This window comes from Papaver somniferum, chromosome 2, assembly GCF_003573695.1.
Source record: "Papaver somniferum cultivar HN1 chromosome 2, ASM357369v1, whole genome shotgun sequence".
Classification (NCBI taxonomy): domain Eukaryota; kingdom Viridiplantae; phylum Streptophyta; class Magnoliopsida; order Ranunculales; family Papaveraceae; genus Papaver; species Papaver somniferum.
In genome coordinates this window covers 170,454,848-170,471,920 of record NC_039359.1, presented here as the reverse complement: position 1 = coordinate 170,471,920, position 17,073 = coordinate 170,454,848, and the positions used below count along the sequence as shown (strand labels likewise).

General features: G+C 35.3%; 1 protein-coding gene across 1 annotated transcript; it reads right to left on the bottom strand.

Annotated features, from left to right (window-relative positions):
• Positions 1-13,222: 13,222 nt before the first annotated feature.
• LOC113352415 lies at positions 13,223-15,526 on the bottom strand. The gene is made up of 3 exons (XM_026596235.1): positions 14,401-15,526; positions 14,074-14,304; positions 13,223-13,680 (listed from the first exon to the last, which is right to left on the bottom strand). The coding sequence occupies exons 1-3, from the start codon at positions 15,524-15,526 to the stop codon at positions 13,223-13,225; spliced, it is 1,815 nt and encodes a 604-aa protein (XP_026452020.1).
• Positions 15,527-17,073: the final 1,547 nt, after the last annotated feature.

Below are 17,073 nucleotides of genomic sequence, written 5' to 3'. Positions count from 1 at the left end.
AAGTACAATGATTACATGAGCGAACTGTGTGATACTGTGCTAACATACAATAATTTAAAGTAAGCAATAACACAACTGATAGACACATTTTTGTGTCGGAATTGTCCTCATTGTCTCTATTGTTAGTGCTTGATTTTATACTTATTATGGTGTTTTTATGTTTGTGTAGGTGTTTTTGGAGAAATACACTTGTGTGGAAAAAGTTGCTCAAAAAGTGATATTTGGACCCCCAAAGAAAAGTACTAAAGGCCCCCTCATCTTGGATAAGGGAACCCCGGGCACCCCCTGCTGTTAAAGGCGCCCATATTTTGGATCAGGGCACATCTTCTTCTTCATTTCAAATTTCAAAATTGGTGGGAGATAGTACAGATGCTGGCAGAATTAGGGTTGAAGTTTTGATCGCGTTCTAGGGAGATTCAAGGGCTGAAACTCATTGGGTTTGTCTATTTTGATCCAATAGAGATAGTAATGGTCGTCGTTTATACCAGAATTGGCTAGAACGGTGGATATAAGGGTTGGACATTTTCCCGGGTTTTCTTCCTGCGGAAACTCTGTTAAGATTTTTGTCACGTTGGAATGAGACTCGAGCACTGGATTTGGTTTCTTTGGGACTGTTTGGACCAAACAGGGATGGTATGGTCGATAGTTTCGATTAGAGTTGGCTGCATCGTGGGATTGAAGCAAACAGAGCAACACGTTCGTGGGAGAGTTTTTCACGGGATTTATTATGAATTTCGTGTGTTGCTGGGACTCTAATTCGTGTGTTGCTCATGTTTGGAAAGTGCTTGGTCGCTGCAGAGACGTGAAGGAGTGAAGTAAGGAAGTTTTAGCACTGTTTGACAGCGTGAGAAGAGAAGAAAGGGAAGAAAATACTACCGAGTAAATGGAGAATTATATAGAGTTATGACGGGATATTTCGGTGCTGTGAGGCTATATAAACTGTTGAGGAGCAATATAAGAGATTATAGAGAGTGAGGGAGGAGTATAGAGGCGAGAAAACCAGAGTTGCAGAGACAAGTTTTTCTGCTGGTGTAGTGAAGAACACAAAGAACTTTAGACCCAATATAACTGTCGTTTATCAACAGTGACAACGACAACCAACAGAGGGTCGCAGCGCTACAGTGTCAGCGACAGTTTCTTAGTATCGTTCTGTAACAGTGTCACTTGTAACAATTATAAGTGTTACGAATCTATATTTTCATATATTTTCATCCTTGTAAGCACATTTTTAGCAATGAAATCATACTTTGAGCGTGTTTCCATCATGATGAGCTAGACCCAATCCTTGAGGTGACGGAGGAAGCTATCTTTCCAATGAAAAAGTGGTAATTCTTAATAATTTAATTTGTGCAATTTTTATTTATGATTATTTTCCTAGATTGAAAATAGATGTTATGATTTTTGTTAAACAATTGTATTTTCTTTTGATGGAACATGCTTAGCCTAGGGTTTTGATATCTCATGCTTTGGATTAACATTTGTTGTTTCTAAAAATCTACTTTTGCAAGAGTTGAGAATCAATTTGAACGTGTGGAATTGCATGATTAGTATCACTATGGAATTGGTAAATAGCGGAATCCTAGCCCCAATCTCTCCATAATTCTCACAACACTTTTTATTCGAGTTTGTTATTTTTATTTATAAAAATTAAGTCTAAAAAAACTGCTTTCACAAGTCTTGAACGAACCATTACTTACCACTTCTACAACCACTGTAAAAATATCATCAACAATAACATTATATTGATGAAGCTACAATTACGTTGTCATCTACTTCCTATGTTTTGGTAGACTCATAGTTTACCAATCTCGACCCTGTTTAGAAGGAATCAAAGTCCATTGTTTCATGAATAATTACGGATCACAGTGATTACGCAATTGATGATTCAAAGAGAACAATCATAGAAAGAAACTTTATTAATAATTGAAATTGGTTTTTTCTTTTAGTATTTGATAATAATATAGGCAGACAAAAAAAGAAAAAAAACTGTAAGTTGGCTGGTAAGCAGCAAAGTTCTTGTTTGTCCTTCTCTCTTATAACAACACATATTTGCGTGGATACTATATTATTCAGTCATGGAAATTACCAAGATCCAAGCTAAGAGAATAGAGATCTAAACAGGGGTTAGTAAAAAAAAATTGTTATGAAACATGAATTGAAGAAAATAGATTTGGAAAACAAATATATGCAGGAATCAAGCCACTGCCTAAAAGTCATGAATTTATCGCTTTCATCTTCCACTCATTAATAACCACACCTATAGAGACATGAACATGCACCTGGTATAGGCTACACATGATTCCCCTTTACACATGATCTTTACATGTATAAGTTTCCTATATGAAGGTACCGAAGGTTACCTGAATAATTGTTGATTGGAGGTCAAAAGAAGTGAGATTTCAAGCCCATCAAAGGCCTACTCCATGTGCCTCTTATAGGGTTCCCAGAGCCGTTTGCATTTATAAGAGAACTTGTCTGCATCCTTAAAGATGTTGTACCTGGTGGTTCCGAAGTAATTATACTATCGAACTACATGAATGGAATAATTATATAAACTATTTAGCATGCATCAAAAGAAATTTGAACCCATAATTTAGTAGAACTAATGATGTACCATATTATATAACATTTCTTGATCCCAATAACTAAAAAAAGATAACTAAAGATTGCATATTGTTGGACCCAAGCCCTTGGAACTATGACAAAACTTGTAGAAAAAGCTTAATATGACATCAAAGAGGTACCTACAAAGAGGAAATCCACCGCCAACAATAATAAAATAATATCACCAGAAAAATAAAATTGAAATTACAATTTTAAAATTGACATAATCGAAACACGACAAAAGATACTAAGCTTCAAATGTTGCCATGAACGCAGAGGAAGGAATACTCCCAATCGACCACCCAAATTTGATGGTTTTGGATTTGTTCAAACAGTTTAGAATTACGTATAGAGATACGGTGGATATAGGGAACTGCTTATGCTTATTAACTTGCAATACTTGGATATTTTTGTTGTTTTCAGGAAAATATGGCAAATCAATACTACCCAGGTTTGGAACTCGTAATATTAATAAAATTGCTCTATCAAAAAAACTGAAAAGATGGATTGATCGGCTGAAAAAGAATAATCAGATACTCACTGTTTCCCTAACTTAGAGTATCTCAGCTGCTGCAAGTAATTCGTTCTTTTTTATAGTGACATTTTTGTACATACAACCGCTTTACTTAGCAGTTTATAAGTGGGTGTGCTGTGATTTGATTTTAGTCCTCTTTTGCTGATCTTTAAACTAATTGATTAAGCTTCAAGTCAAAGTGAAGAGAGCTAAATATAGACAAAACCGAGTCTGCATAATCAGTTCTACATGCCTTTGTACTCAAATTGTATAAAGCTTGAAAAATGATGCCTTTATGTTCTACTAAGTTAAAAGATAATTAAATCAAAATCAAAATCAAAATACTACATGAACATTCATCAGATTTGAAACTTACCACTATTCTGATAATTATTTTACCGTCATAGAGAATAATGAACTATGCTCCCCTATTAGCCTCTAAAGACCTGCAATAGTGCAACATGCAAGACTTCGTGTTCAATTTTATTTTTATTTTACATTAGGTCTATGAGCTCTGGCCAATAGGGCTTTCAAAATTCAAAGTTACCCTGATTAGTTGGTGCAGAAGAAACTCTTGAAGACCATCAGAAACCCATCAACAACATAACGGAAATAATTAGTCACCGCAACAACTTAATTCATCATCGCCTTTTATTCAGGGGACTCCTAATATATACCTCATAAGCAGCAACCGAATTTAAAATTTCTAAACATTAAAAGCAATATATCTAAAAACACCCAACTACCAATCTAGAAACATTAAAACCATCATGTTAAAAACTGATTATTTTTTTTATTTTATTTTTATCAAAAGTGAACCACAATCCAGAATGTATAGAACTCAAAATCCAAACTGCAATTTGTCCTGATAGAACTCAGTTTATGGTAAAGAAAAAATCAAAGATCTCTATCTTATCCGGTAAGTAAAATATCAACAAAAGCCCTCACATATCCGAGCTTCAAACACTGTGTTTCCTAATCAAATAGCGGTGATGTTGAGTGTAACACCGCCTCCTGAGCATATAAGATAAAACCTCTGGAACCTGCAAAATAGATATGTATAATCATATTCCTGGTATATAATTTTAATCCACATAAAGAAACAACTCAAATCTTAAGAAAAAATAAAGAAAAAAAAGAGATCCTCCTACAGTGATTTGTACGCTTATCAATTTCTCAAATGATTAACCTTTTACTAAAGCAAAAAAAAAATAAACAAAATAAAAAAAATCTACTTTTGCAATAGTTGAGAATCAATTTGAACGTGTGGAATTGCATGATTAGTATCACTTTGGAATTGGTATATAGCGGAATCCTAGCCCCAATCTCTCCATAATTCTCACAACACTTTTTATTCGAGTTTGTTATTTTTATTTATAAAAATTAAGTCTAAAAAAACTGCTTTCACAAGTCTTGAACGAACCATTACTTACCACTTCTACAACCACTGTAAAAATATCATCAACAATAACATTATATTGATGAAGCTACAATTACGTTGTCATCTACTTCCTCTGTTTTGGTAGACTCATAGTTTACCAATCTCGACCCTGTTTAGAAGGAATCAAAGTCCATTGTTTCATGAATAATTACGGATCACGGTGATTACGTAATTGATGATTCAAAGAGAACAATCATAGAAAGAAACTTTATTAATAATTGAAATTGGTTTTTTCTTTTAGTATTTGATAATAATATAGGCAGACAAAAAAAGAAAAAAAAACTGTAAGTTGGCTGGTAAGCAGCAAAGTTCTTGTTTGTCCTTCTCTCTTATAACAACACATATTTGCGTGGATACCATATTATTCAGTCATGGAAATTACCAAGATCCAAGCTAAGAGAATAGAGATCTAAACAGGGGTTGGTAAAAAAAAAATTGTTATGAAACATGAATTGAAGAAAATAGATTTGGAAAACAAATATATGCAGGAATCAAGCCACTGCCTAAAAGTCATGAATTTATCGCTCTCATCTTCCACTCATTAATAACCACACCCATAGAGACATGAACATGCACCTGGTATAGGCTACACATGATTCCCCTTTACACATGATCTTTACATGTATAAGTTTCCTATATGAAGGTACGGAAGGTTACCTGAATAACTGTTGATTGGAGGTCAAAAGAAATGAGATTTCAAGCCCATCAAAGGCCTACTCCATGTGCCTCTGATAGGGTTCCCAGAGCCCTTTGCATTTCCAAGAGAACTTGTCTGCATCCTTAAAGATGTTGTACCTGGTGGTTCCGAAGTAATTATACTATCGAACTACATGAATGGAATAATTATATAAAATATTTAGCATGCATTAAAAGAAAGTTGAACCCATAATTTAGTAGAACTAATGATGTACCATATTATATAACATTTCTTGATCCCAATAACTAAAAAAAGATAACTAAAGATTGCATATTGTTGGACCCAAGCCCTTGGAACTATGACAAAACTTGTAGAAAAAGCTTCATATGACATCAAAGAGGTACCTACAAAGATCATTCATCAAATATGAATAATCTACGAAGAGTGTTGCAAGTTGTTCTCCAGTAACCTAATTGACAAAGCAATGTTCTCAAGTAACCTAATTGACAAAGAAATATTACCTGTGGACCTCATGATTCAAAAATACATCCACAAAAAATAAAAACAAAATTAGAAGCTTGATTTAGAGAATACAAATACCTGATGTTGATTTAGAGAATCAACGTCAGAGACATGAATAGTCCTAATACCGTCATCTCGCGGTGCCATTCTCTAATTCGGAATTTTTATCTCCAGCTGCTAAAGCATAGTTCTCATTTTCAATTGCTTTTGAAGGTTTCAACTGAAAGCAAAGATGCAACCGTGAACTTAGAGATTCCCGTTTTATATGATAAGCAAATTAATCTTAGATATTGTTGTTCTAAAACAGTTTATGAGTTTGACAAATAAAATAATACCCCATTCCCTACCTGAATTGCATGTACAATAGTCTCAGCATCCATTATACACGCAACAAAAAAATCATCAGCCTCTCCAGTTTTCTATTTTCTGTCTTATGTTCTCACTGAACCCCTTCCTACAAACTCAGAAGTCCCCTCTTTCAATTATTTATTTATACATGATTTTCCCTGCATTAATCAAAAGGCAACCAAATCAAGAAGAAAATTACATACCCATTTTGTAGGGTACCACAATGACATCACTTAGAGGTTACTTAAGTGGCTGCTAGTTACACATGGCTATGTGGGTTAGTCAAGTCAAGTCCAACACACCAAGATTAGTCATCTATTGAGACACATTGTTTCTATGGTAATAAAAGTGATGGTGGTGGTTTTTAAGTGAGGGTTAATTAACGGTCTGTAATCCCCACCATCAAAGTTATATACCTAGTCTATGATTATCTGACAACATAGATTCGCATAGACATAAGTAAGAGAAACTCAGTGAGTACCCTATCTTCATGTTCAAGTCACTCTTAAATTACTGATCCATGAGTAACATGAATCCGAAAGATAAATTACATTTTCATGCAAGGATCTTATAGTTGGTTCAATAGAGTCATGCTGAGGCACTCATCTAGGCAGAAACTATTAAAGAAAGCCTCATGTACTTTGAATCAGTTCATGAATCTTTTAGTTGGCCCAATTTGAATCACTGACTAATAATGTATCGAGATGCATAAAAATCATTTGGAACAGTGGCACATGCACCTGAATAAGGCCTGAAACTAAGAATTTTGCCAAAAACTTTTAGATGTTAGGTTTCTCCTAGAGGAACAACGGCTTTGATCTTGATGCTGGGAGGGCTATCTTAGTAATGCAGAATAGGCAACAAAGCCGTATATAATAATATAAAATAGTTTTCAGTGCAAGAAAAATAAGAGTTTCTTTGTAAACTAAACATACCTCTTGCGACAAACTTTAAAACTTTTAACCAAGGTTCCCTCTGAGATTCCTGTAGCAAGCAACTGCCATTTTGTGTTAGTGACAGACATTCAATGTTTGAATCATGAACAATAATGAACTTAGTCTTCTTAGTCATAATTCTCAACCCTTATTTGCCACTTCTGAAGTCCTGGCAAAGCAACTACCACTGACCCCGAGACATGTGATACTTAATAGTGTCTCTTGGGGTTTGGGGACGTTTCAATCTGATGCAAAAGCTTCATCTAACTTGAAATTGTTTATAAAAATATTCTACCCTAAAATAACAATTATTTGGTCGCCTCGAAGACCAATTTCCCAAACATTTGATCTAGATGACAACTCTTTTGTGCACAGGCGTTCGTCATCCTCCCTAACCATGACCTGTAAACAAAAACATAGCATAATAAAGGTCAAAATTATATCACGGGAGATGCTACCCATATCCATCCATATAAGTATGTAACAAATATATTCTACCAGTTGTTCTCGTGATACAAAAGTCAGGACAACTAAAAACCTTGTAAGTTCACTATGGTACCTCAATATCGGGAAGCATATCAACAAAGAAAGCCATTCAACCCAAATCTTCGTCATGTTCAGGTTCAACCATCCTTTCAGCAATATTTAGTTTTGGTTATTGTTTCCTTATAAAGCGACTCCACTAACATTCATTACTTTCATTTAACTGCAAAACTACAAAGTCAATGTTGAATACAATGTGAATAGCCATAGGAATGAAACTACTGTGAAAGGATAAAAGCCTGCTTTTCACCACGCCCAAATCTTGGCAGTGAAATTTTGCATTTTTCTTTAAAACAACAAATTCCGAAAAAAAATAATCAGTTTCCAGAGTCGTCATACAGAAATAAAATGAGTAAATATTTTTATCCGGACGGGATAAAGAAGAAACACCTTGGATGGCTCACTATCAGGCTGAAGCTAATCCCCATTAAAAAATGCAACCAAAGAGGAAATCCACCGCCAACAATAATAAAATAATATCACCAGAAAAATAAAATTGAAATTACAATTTTAAAATTGACATAATCGAAACACGACAAAAGATACTAAGCTTCAAATGTTGCCATGAACGCAGAGGAAGGAATACTCCCAATCGACCACCCAAATTTGATGGTTTTGGATTTGTTCAAACAGTTTAGAATTACGTATAGAGATACGGTGGATATAGGGAACTGCTTATGCTCATTAACTTGCAATACTTGGATATTTTTGTTGTTTTCAGGAAAATATGGCAAATCAATACTACCCAGGTTTGGAACTCGTAATATTAATAAAATTGCTCTATCAACAAAACTGAAAAGATGGATTGATCGGCTGAAGAAGAATAATCAGATACTCACTGTTTCCCTAACTTAGAGTATCTCAGCTGCTGCAAGTAATTCGTTCTTTTTTATAGTGACATTTTTGTACATACAACCGCTTTACTTAGCAGTTTATAAGTGGGTGTGCTGTGATTTGATTTTAGTCCTCTTTTGCTGATCTTTAAACTAATTGATTAAGCTTCAAGTCAAAGTGAAGAGAGCTAAATATAGACAAAACCGAGTCTGCATAATCAGTTCTACATGCCTTTGTACTCAAATTGTATAAAGCTTGAAAAATGATGCCTTTATGTTCTACTAAGTTAAAAGATAATTAAATCAAAATCAAAATCAAAATACTACATGAACATTCATCAGATTTGAAACTTACCACTATTCTGATAATTATTTTACCGTCATAGAGAATAATGAACTATGCTCCCCTATTAGCCTCTAAAGACCTGCAATAGTGCAACATGCAAGACTTCGTGTTCAATTTTATTTTTATTTTACATTAGGTCTATGAGCTCTGGCCAATAGGGCTTTCAAAATTCAAAGTTACCCTGATTAGTTGGTGCAGAAGAAACTCTTGAAGACCATCAGAAACCCATCAACAACATAACGGAAATAATTAGTCACCGCAACAACTTAATTCATCATCGCCTTTTATTCAGGGGACTCCTAATATATACCTCATAAGCAGCAACCGAATTTAAAATTTCTAAACATTAAAAGCAATATATCTAAAAACACCCAACTACCAATCTAGAAACATTAAAACCATCATGTTAAAAACTGATTATTTTTTTTATTTTATTTTTATCAAAAGTGAACCACAATCCAGAATGTATAGAACTCAAAATCCAAACTGCAATTTGTCCTGATAGAACTCAGTTTATGGTAAAGAAAAAATCAAAGATCTCTATCTTATCCGGTAAGTAAAATATCAACAAAAGCCCTCACACATCCGAGATTCAAACACTGTGTTTCCTAATCAAATAGCGGTGATGTTGAGTGTAACACCGCCTCCTGAGCATATAAGATAAAACCTCTGGAACCTGCAAAATAGATATGTATAATCATATTCCTGGTTTATAATTTTAATCCACGTAAAGAAACAACTCAAATCTTAAGAAAAAATAAAGAAAAAAAAAGATCCTCCTACAGTGATTTGTACGCTTATCAATTTCTCAAATGATTAACCTTTTACTAAAGCAAAAAAAAAAAAAAAAAAAAAAAAAAAAAAAAAAAAAAAAAAAAAAAAAAAAAAAAATGTAAACACATCAAACGATGAGTGCGGAGCAAGAACGACCAATCTTTCAACCACAAAACTGACCATAACTGAGTTGACGTAAATAGATACAACTAAAGCGTTTCTTCACCAATACAACAACACAGCTCTTACCATTTTTTTAGATATAAACTATCATGTTTCAACTAAAGCATCAATCTTTACAATACATAAGCTCTTTTGTAGTTTATGTTATGCCACAACTCGCAGCACAGAAGCATACTCTGAGCGTTAAATTTCAGTTTCACGATAACTGATATTAATGGGAAATGTGGTTATGCACCAGTAAGTTAAAAGATAACTTCTATCCACACTCAAAAAGTATTGCATTTCAAATGCCTGTAAAGGAAGAAAAAATAAAAAGCATATACGAAATACGAATGCATGTTGTTGATCCTCCATAGAAACTAAATTTGAAAATGCTAAACTTTTTGTTGTTCATATAAAACATTGTAGCTATTGATGATCCTCTATACCAAGCAACTGAAGCTGAAAATACTAAACTTCGCAAAATTCAAACCTAAACAATTCCAGGGAATCATATCAGACCCATGGCTCTTTTCAATCCTGCTCCAACTTTGACCACTTTGACAGCTTAATCATCATTCCACAAAAATACTAATTGTAATCCTTGCGTGGAGTTGTATACCTTCTAAATTGTGAACACCACCCTATACTGTGCTTCACTATTTATTAGATAAAACAAATTAACTAAGGATAACACAGTGCTTACCACATATAACCCTTCTAAAAGTGAAGACTAATCTCGCAGACTGTCACATAGTGCAGCATCAAGTGAACCATTTCCAACCACTAACTTCAGTGAGAAACCAATAAGGGTGGTGATACCTTCTGAATGAACATAAGCAATCCATGAATAAACAGAGTGGTGCAATTGATCCCACATTCACACCATTCTTGGGACCGAAGAAGAACCATGCTGGATATTTGTATCATCTTTCTCGAGGTTATAAGCCAACGCGTACTAAATACACATTATAAGCACGGAATCATAATCCTTTGCATTGGACAGTAAATTATTAAATTGAGACTATCCACCATCTCATTATTCAACAGTAATAGACATGTTGCAACATTAATAAACAGGCTCCAAAGCAAGTCCAAGGAAAACCTGATCTTTAGCTTAAAGGAATTGTCAAAGCAATCAGATAAGCACGATCGTGTATGAAGAATGAGGGAATAGCACAAATTAAATTTTAATAAACCCAATTTCCTAAAAGACCTGAGCTTAGTAAGTAGCATGCGAGAATACGCTAGACTTACCCTCTCCAAGTTATCAACAAAATAGTGAAAATCAATTGATGTGATGTTCACTGGTGAAGAAGAAATCAAACAAAACAAATCAAAAAAAAAGAAAGATAAAAAGATAAAAGAACATATCATAGGGTTAGAGTCCTCGCAGAGCGGAGAGCTAAGAAACAAAAATAAAAGACCTGAGCTAAGAAAATCAATTCTAGGGTTTCTTTCTATGTTAGGGTACTAGACCTCTAACACAGGATGGCAAGCAAGAAACAAATAAGAACGAGATAAACCCATTTTTTTTTTGGGTGAGCAACCAAATACGAAAACAAATATGAAAAATAAACTGAGTTTTCTTAATTGATGAATAATACAATCGGCTGCTAAGTATTTAAAGCTCAAGAGACTTGAGTAGTAAGCAACGTAAACTAGGAAACTAAACACGCTTAGTTAATAAAAGAAGTCTAGATAAACCAAGAAACTAACAAGCTAAAATAGGTAATAGTAATTTAAGGAAACCGGGAAAGTGTTGGTGTTGTAACATCCCACCGCACCTGATTTGTGGCTTGTCCTCAAGCCACAAAGTCTGGAAAACGCATGAGTAACTCGTCTGCATCTTCCAAAGTAGCATCTTCCACAACACGATCTTTCCAATGAATTAACCATTGAGTACCAGCCTTGTTGCCTTTATTAAACATCTTTCGATCCAAAACAGCAGCATGTTCCCATTTATCATAATCAATGATAGCAGGTAAAATAGTCTCAACATTAACAGAAGAGCCAAACTTTAATTTCGGTTGTGAAACATGAAAGACTGGATGAATACGGCTTTCTACCGGCAATTCCAACTTATAAGAAACTTCTCTTATGTGTTCGATGACAGAAAAGGACCATAATATTTAGGAGAAAGCTTGGTGAATGGTTGAGCAGCCACTGATGATTATCTACACGGCTGCAAACGTAAAAATACCCAATCATTGATGTTGAAACTCCTTTCAGTGCGACGAGCATCAGCATAATTCTTCATCCGAGTGTGAGCAGCTTGAAGATGAAATTTAAGTATCTTCAGTGTACGATCTCTAGCTCGTAACATTACGTCAACATCATGTATAGTTGTACAACCAGGAAGATAACTAGAGATTGTTGGTGGAGTTCTACTATACACATCTTGGTATGGAGACATATTAATGGCAGAATGGTGACTGGTATTGTACCACCATTCGGCCCATGGTAACCACTTAACCCACTCAGATGGTTTGACACTTGCAAAACACCTAAGATAACGTTCTAGAGTTCGATTAGTTACCTCGGTTTGACCATCTGATTGTGGATGGTAGGCAGTGCTGCGGCATAATCGTGTATTGTGCATTGCAAAATAGGCTTCCCAAAAATTACTCATGAATATAGGATCATGATCACTCACAATACTTCTCGGCATCCCATGTAGACGAACAATTTCTCGAACAAAAATGGTTGCAATGTCAGCAGTTGTATATGGATGCACAAGAGCAATGAAATATGCATATTTTGACAATTGATCAACCACCACTAATATTGAAGTCTTACAGTTGGAAGAAGGAAAACCATCAATGAAATCCATTGATACATCTAACCAAATATCACTGGGAATAGGCAAAGGCTGCAACAGTCATGGAGGTGATACGGCTTCAGCTTTGCTTCTCTGACAAACATCGTATTGAGAAACAAAATCCTTAATGATTTTTTTAATCCTCTCTAATAAAAATTGTGCTGAATTCGTTTGTATGTTCGAATAAATTCAGAGTGACCGCCTAAGGGAGTTGAATGAAACTCATGAAGGAGTTTAGTACACCAGTCAGATGTTGGTTTGACTACAATGCGTCCCTTGTATCTTAAGACATCATTAAGAAAAGAGTAATTTGGCTTACATGTAGGATTGCGCCGTAACTGATCAATTAAGGCTCCTAATTCTTGATCACCATTGGTCTCCTGAACGATGTCATTAACTCCTGCAAATACTGGAGAAGTCATAGCATTGAATGCTAAACCAGGATTTCGAGAAAGAGCATCAACTGCAATATTTTCTTTCCCTTTGCGAAAAATTATTTCATAATCATATCCTAGAAGTTTATAAGCCCATTTATGCTGCTCAATTGAGGATATACGCTGATCCAAAAAGTACTTCAAACTATGGTGATCAGTGTAAATTTTGAAATGCCTATCCAACAAATATGGTCTCCACTTTTGGACTGCTGAGATGATTGCAAGCATCTCCTTATCATAAATAGAAAGATTAAGATTCTTACCTGCCAATGCTTTGCTATAGTAAGTAATTGGCCGACCAGTTTGCATTAAACAACTCCCAAACCAGTTCCTGATGCATCACATTCTAGATAAAATTCTTTCGTAAAGTCAGGAAGCATCAAAACAGGTGTAGTTGTTAATACATGTTGCAACGCTCGAAAAGCAGAAGTAGCTTCATCAGTCCATAAGAATGCATCCTTTTTCAACAGCTGTATTAAAGGAGCACATATTTTACCAAAGTTCTTCACAAATTTTCGGTAATAACCTGCCAATCCAAGAAATCCTCTTAGACTTTTAACTGTAGAAGGTATTGGATAAAAAAGTACACTATCAATCTTTTCTTGCTCAACTGCAACACCTTCAGAGGAGATAACATGGCCAAGGTACCCTACTGATGGTTGTGCAAAAGTGCACTTGGATTCTTTGACAAATAGCTGATGCTTGCGAAGGATTTCAAACACTAAAGTTAAGTGTTTAATGTGATCTTGCATTTTGGAGCTATAAACTAATATGTCATAAAAAAAACGAGCACAAATTTCCTCAAATATGGTCTGAATAGATGATTCATCAAGCTTTGGAAGGTAGTTGGCGCATTGGAGATCCCAAAAGGCATGACAAGAAAATCATAGTGACTATCATGAGTTCTGAATGCCGTTTTAGGAATATCAGGTCCATATAGGCGTATTTGATAATAGCCATAACGTAAATCAAGCTTCGTGAAAATAATGGCACCATGCAGTTCATCTAACAACTCATCCACCATAGGAATAGTATATCGATCTTTAATTGTCAACTTGTTTAAAGCCCTGTAATCAACATACATTCTCCATGACCCATCTTTCTTTCGAACCATTAATATGGGTGAAGAAAAATGGACTAGAACTTGGACGTATAAAACCTGCTTGCTTGAGTTCTGAAATAATCTTTTCAATCTCGTCTTTCTGAAAATGTGGATATCTATACGGACGAACATTAACAGGAGAAGAATCTGGTATCAATGGTATGCGATGATCATGTAATTTTGCCGGAGGAAGAGAAGTTGGTGTTTCAAACACATCTTGAAAGGTAGACATCAACTTCCTAATTGCAGGATTTTCAATTAAAGGAGCAGTTAATGCAGAATTGTGTACTGTATATAATTGGAGAAAACCCCCATAAACTTATTTAAGTAGCAATTTCTGCATGGGAGTAGTATCCAAGACCATCAATGCTGAAGAGTTATTACCCAATAGTTGAATATCTGCGCCGCTATATGTGAACTTCATCACAAATTTTTCAAAATCCCATTCAATATGACCTAACTTGTGCAACCATTGGACCCCTAGAACAACATCACATCCACTAACATCCAAGACATGTAAATCAATTGTAAACATGTGATTTTGCAGCTGAATTGGTATGTGTAAACATGTCCCTTGAGTATGTATATGGCCACCATCACCTATTGTAACACGAAGAGAAGTATCTTTGGAGTGAATAGGATAACCACATTGCTTGGCGAATGATGGGCTAAGAAAGTTGTGAGTAGAACCAGAGTCTACTAGAATTGTAATTGGTTGAGCTTTAGAGGAACCTGTAATACGCATTGTAGTAGGAAAGGGAGAACCCATGAGTGAATTCAGGGAAATAGTAGGAGCAACCTCGACCGGAGAATCATCCTCTACTGAATCATCAATATCAGTTGCAGAAATAGAGTCTGCAGCTTGCTTGGTAATTTCTTTTGTAGGTTCCTCAATATCCAAGACAGTTAATTGAGGATTAACACATACATGATTTGGTCTGTATGGTTGATCATACTTGAAGCACATACCCTTAGTTCTTCTTTCTCTTTGTTCTTCTGGTGACAATCTCCTATAACCAGAAGGTAAAATATGTTGCCGCTGAGCTTGTGGAAGAGCAATTGGTTGTCTAAAAGGAGGTGGTCGATATGGTTGTTTTAGGACAATCCTGATAGCTGCATAGGCTTCCTCCTGATGTATTTCCTTAGTATAGGCCTCATCCAAAGTGTGGGGTGCAAAAAGTTTAACCACATACCCAATATGTGGTTTAAGGGAACGAACAAAACAGCTGATCAAGTAGTCTTCTGGAAATTCAACAAAGTTCAGTAATTTTTCAAACTCAGAGATATGTTGATGAACTGTACCTTTTTGCTCAATGGTGCTAATGGCTAGGCGAGCATCAACAAACTTTTCAGGATTAAAGCGCGCACGAATTAAATTGCAGAATTCTATCCATGTTGTCACAATAACTCTGGTTCTCTTCCATCTATACCAAATATTAGCCTCTCCTTTGAGAAGCAACAATGATTTTGAGAGCATCAGAGTTGTTATATATACTAAAGTATTGGTCATTATTGAAGATCCAACCATTAGGATCCTCACCATTGAAATTAGGAAACTTGATGTTGTTATGAGGTGGACGAGGATGTTCACCAGCAGGAGGAGGTGGGGGGGGGGGGGGGGAGGTGGTGGAGGAGGTGATGGTGGTGCAACACCATTAACTTGACGATGTTGAGGAAAAAATTATGTGAATATAGTACGTAAGGAGGCTTCTAAGGAGGTACTCAGAGATGTAGTAAGTATGGTAGCAAGATCAGTGTTCGCTTGTTCCTTTTGCAAAAGCTTTTCTGATGTCTTCTTATTCTGTGTATCTTCATCGAGCACATAGAAGTTGGTGATAGTTTCAGTAAGAACATCCAACTTGTCAGCAACACCAGTAATAATCTCCTTTAAAGCTGATAAATCTTCTGTATATGTCATCTTTAGGAAAAAAATTGGTGTATTTTTCTAGGTTTTTTCGATCGAAAACAGCTCTGATCCAGTTTTTAGGGTACTGGACCTCTAATACAGGATGACAAGAAAGAAACAAAGAAGAACCAAATAACATCCTTTTTCTTTGGGGTGAGCAACAAAATACGAAAGAAAATATTAAAAATAAATTGAGTTCTTAATTGATGAATAATACAATCGGCTGCTAAGTATTTAAAGCTCAAGATACTTGAGTAGCAAGCAATGTAAACTAGAAAACTTAAACACGCTTAGTTAATAAAAGAAGTCTAGCTAAACCAAGAAACTAACAAGCTAAAATAGATAATAGTAATTTAAGGAAGCCGGGAAAAGTGTTGGTGTTGTAACATTCTATTGGAAGATTAAAAGGATACATCCATCTTCCCCTTTACAAATGGTTCTCTTCAGAAATTCATATTTTGGAATAACACTATACCTGAATTAAAATTAAACCTAAAATTTTTGAAAAAAATGGGATTTTTTAGTATCAAATTAAAGGTGGAAAATTAGGGTTGAAATTTTAAGACCTGACAGGTGATTTTCTTCGATGTTTCTTCGTCGACACTGTTAAGAATTTGAGCTTGACTTCAGAATGGAGAGGAGAAGGATCGAAAAAAGAAAAGAATGATTTATGTGAGTCGGATATAAACAGAATGTCTTTATATCAACGTCCAGGAAAAATGCTTCAAACAAAAAAAAACGTCCAGGAATAACATGAAATGTCTGAACGGCCTAAGATAGCCCCGACTCCTGAGTGGCACCCATACCGACCCATTAAACAATACTTTCCATGCAAAAAATCCACCAGGAGCTTCCCACCGCCCGATGATGGCCCCCATTTATTGTCGTCCGTCTGATAGCCCTGGCTATCATGGACACAAATCTCATACCTTTTCATAACAATGATGCCATATGCCTCTCAGATTTGTAGAAATGATCATTTAGTCCTTTTTAGTGGGCTTTAGACTCTTTAATTTTGTGCCCTCAATAGTTGGTCCAAGTACTTTTGGGATAGACAATGTAGTCCAGTATTTGGACGAGTTAATCCAAATCATCACCGATCAACAATGTTCATTTATGAATCTATAATTTTTTGTTTTCTTCTTCCACTT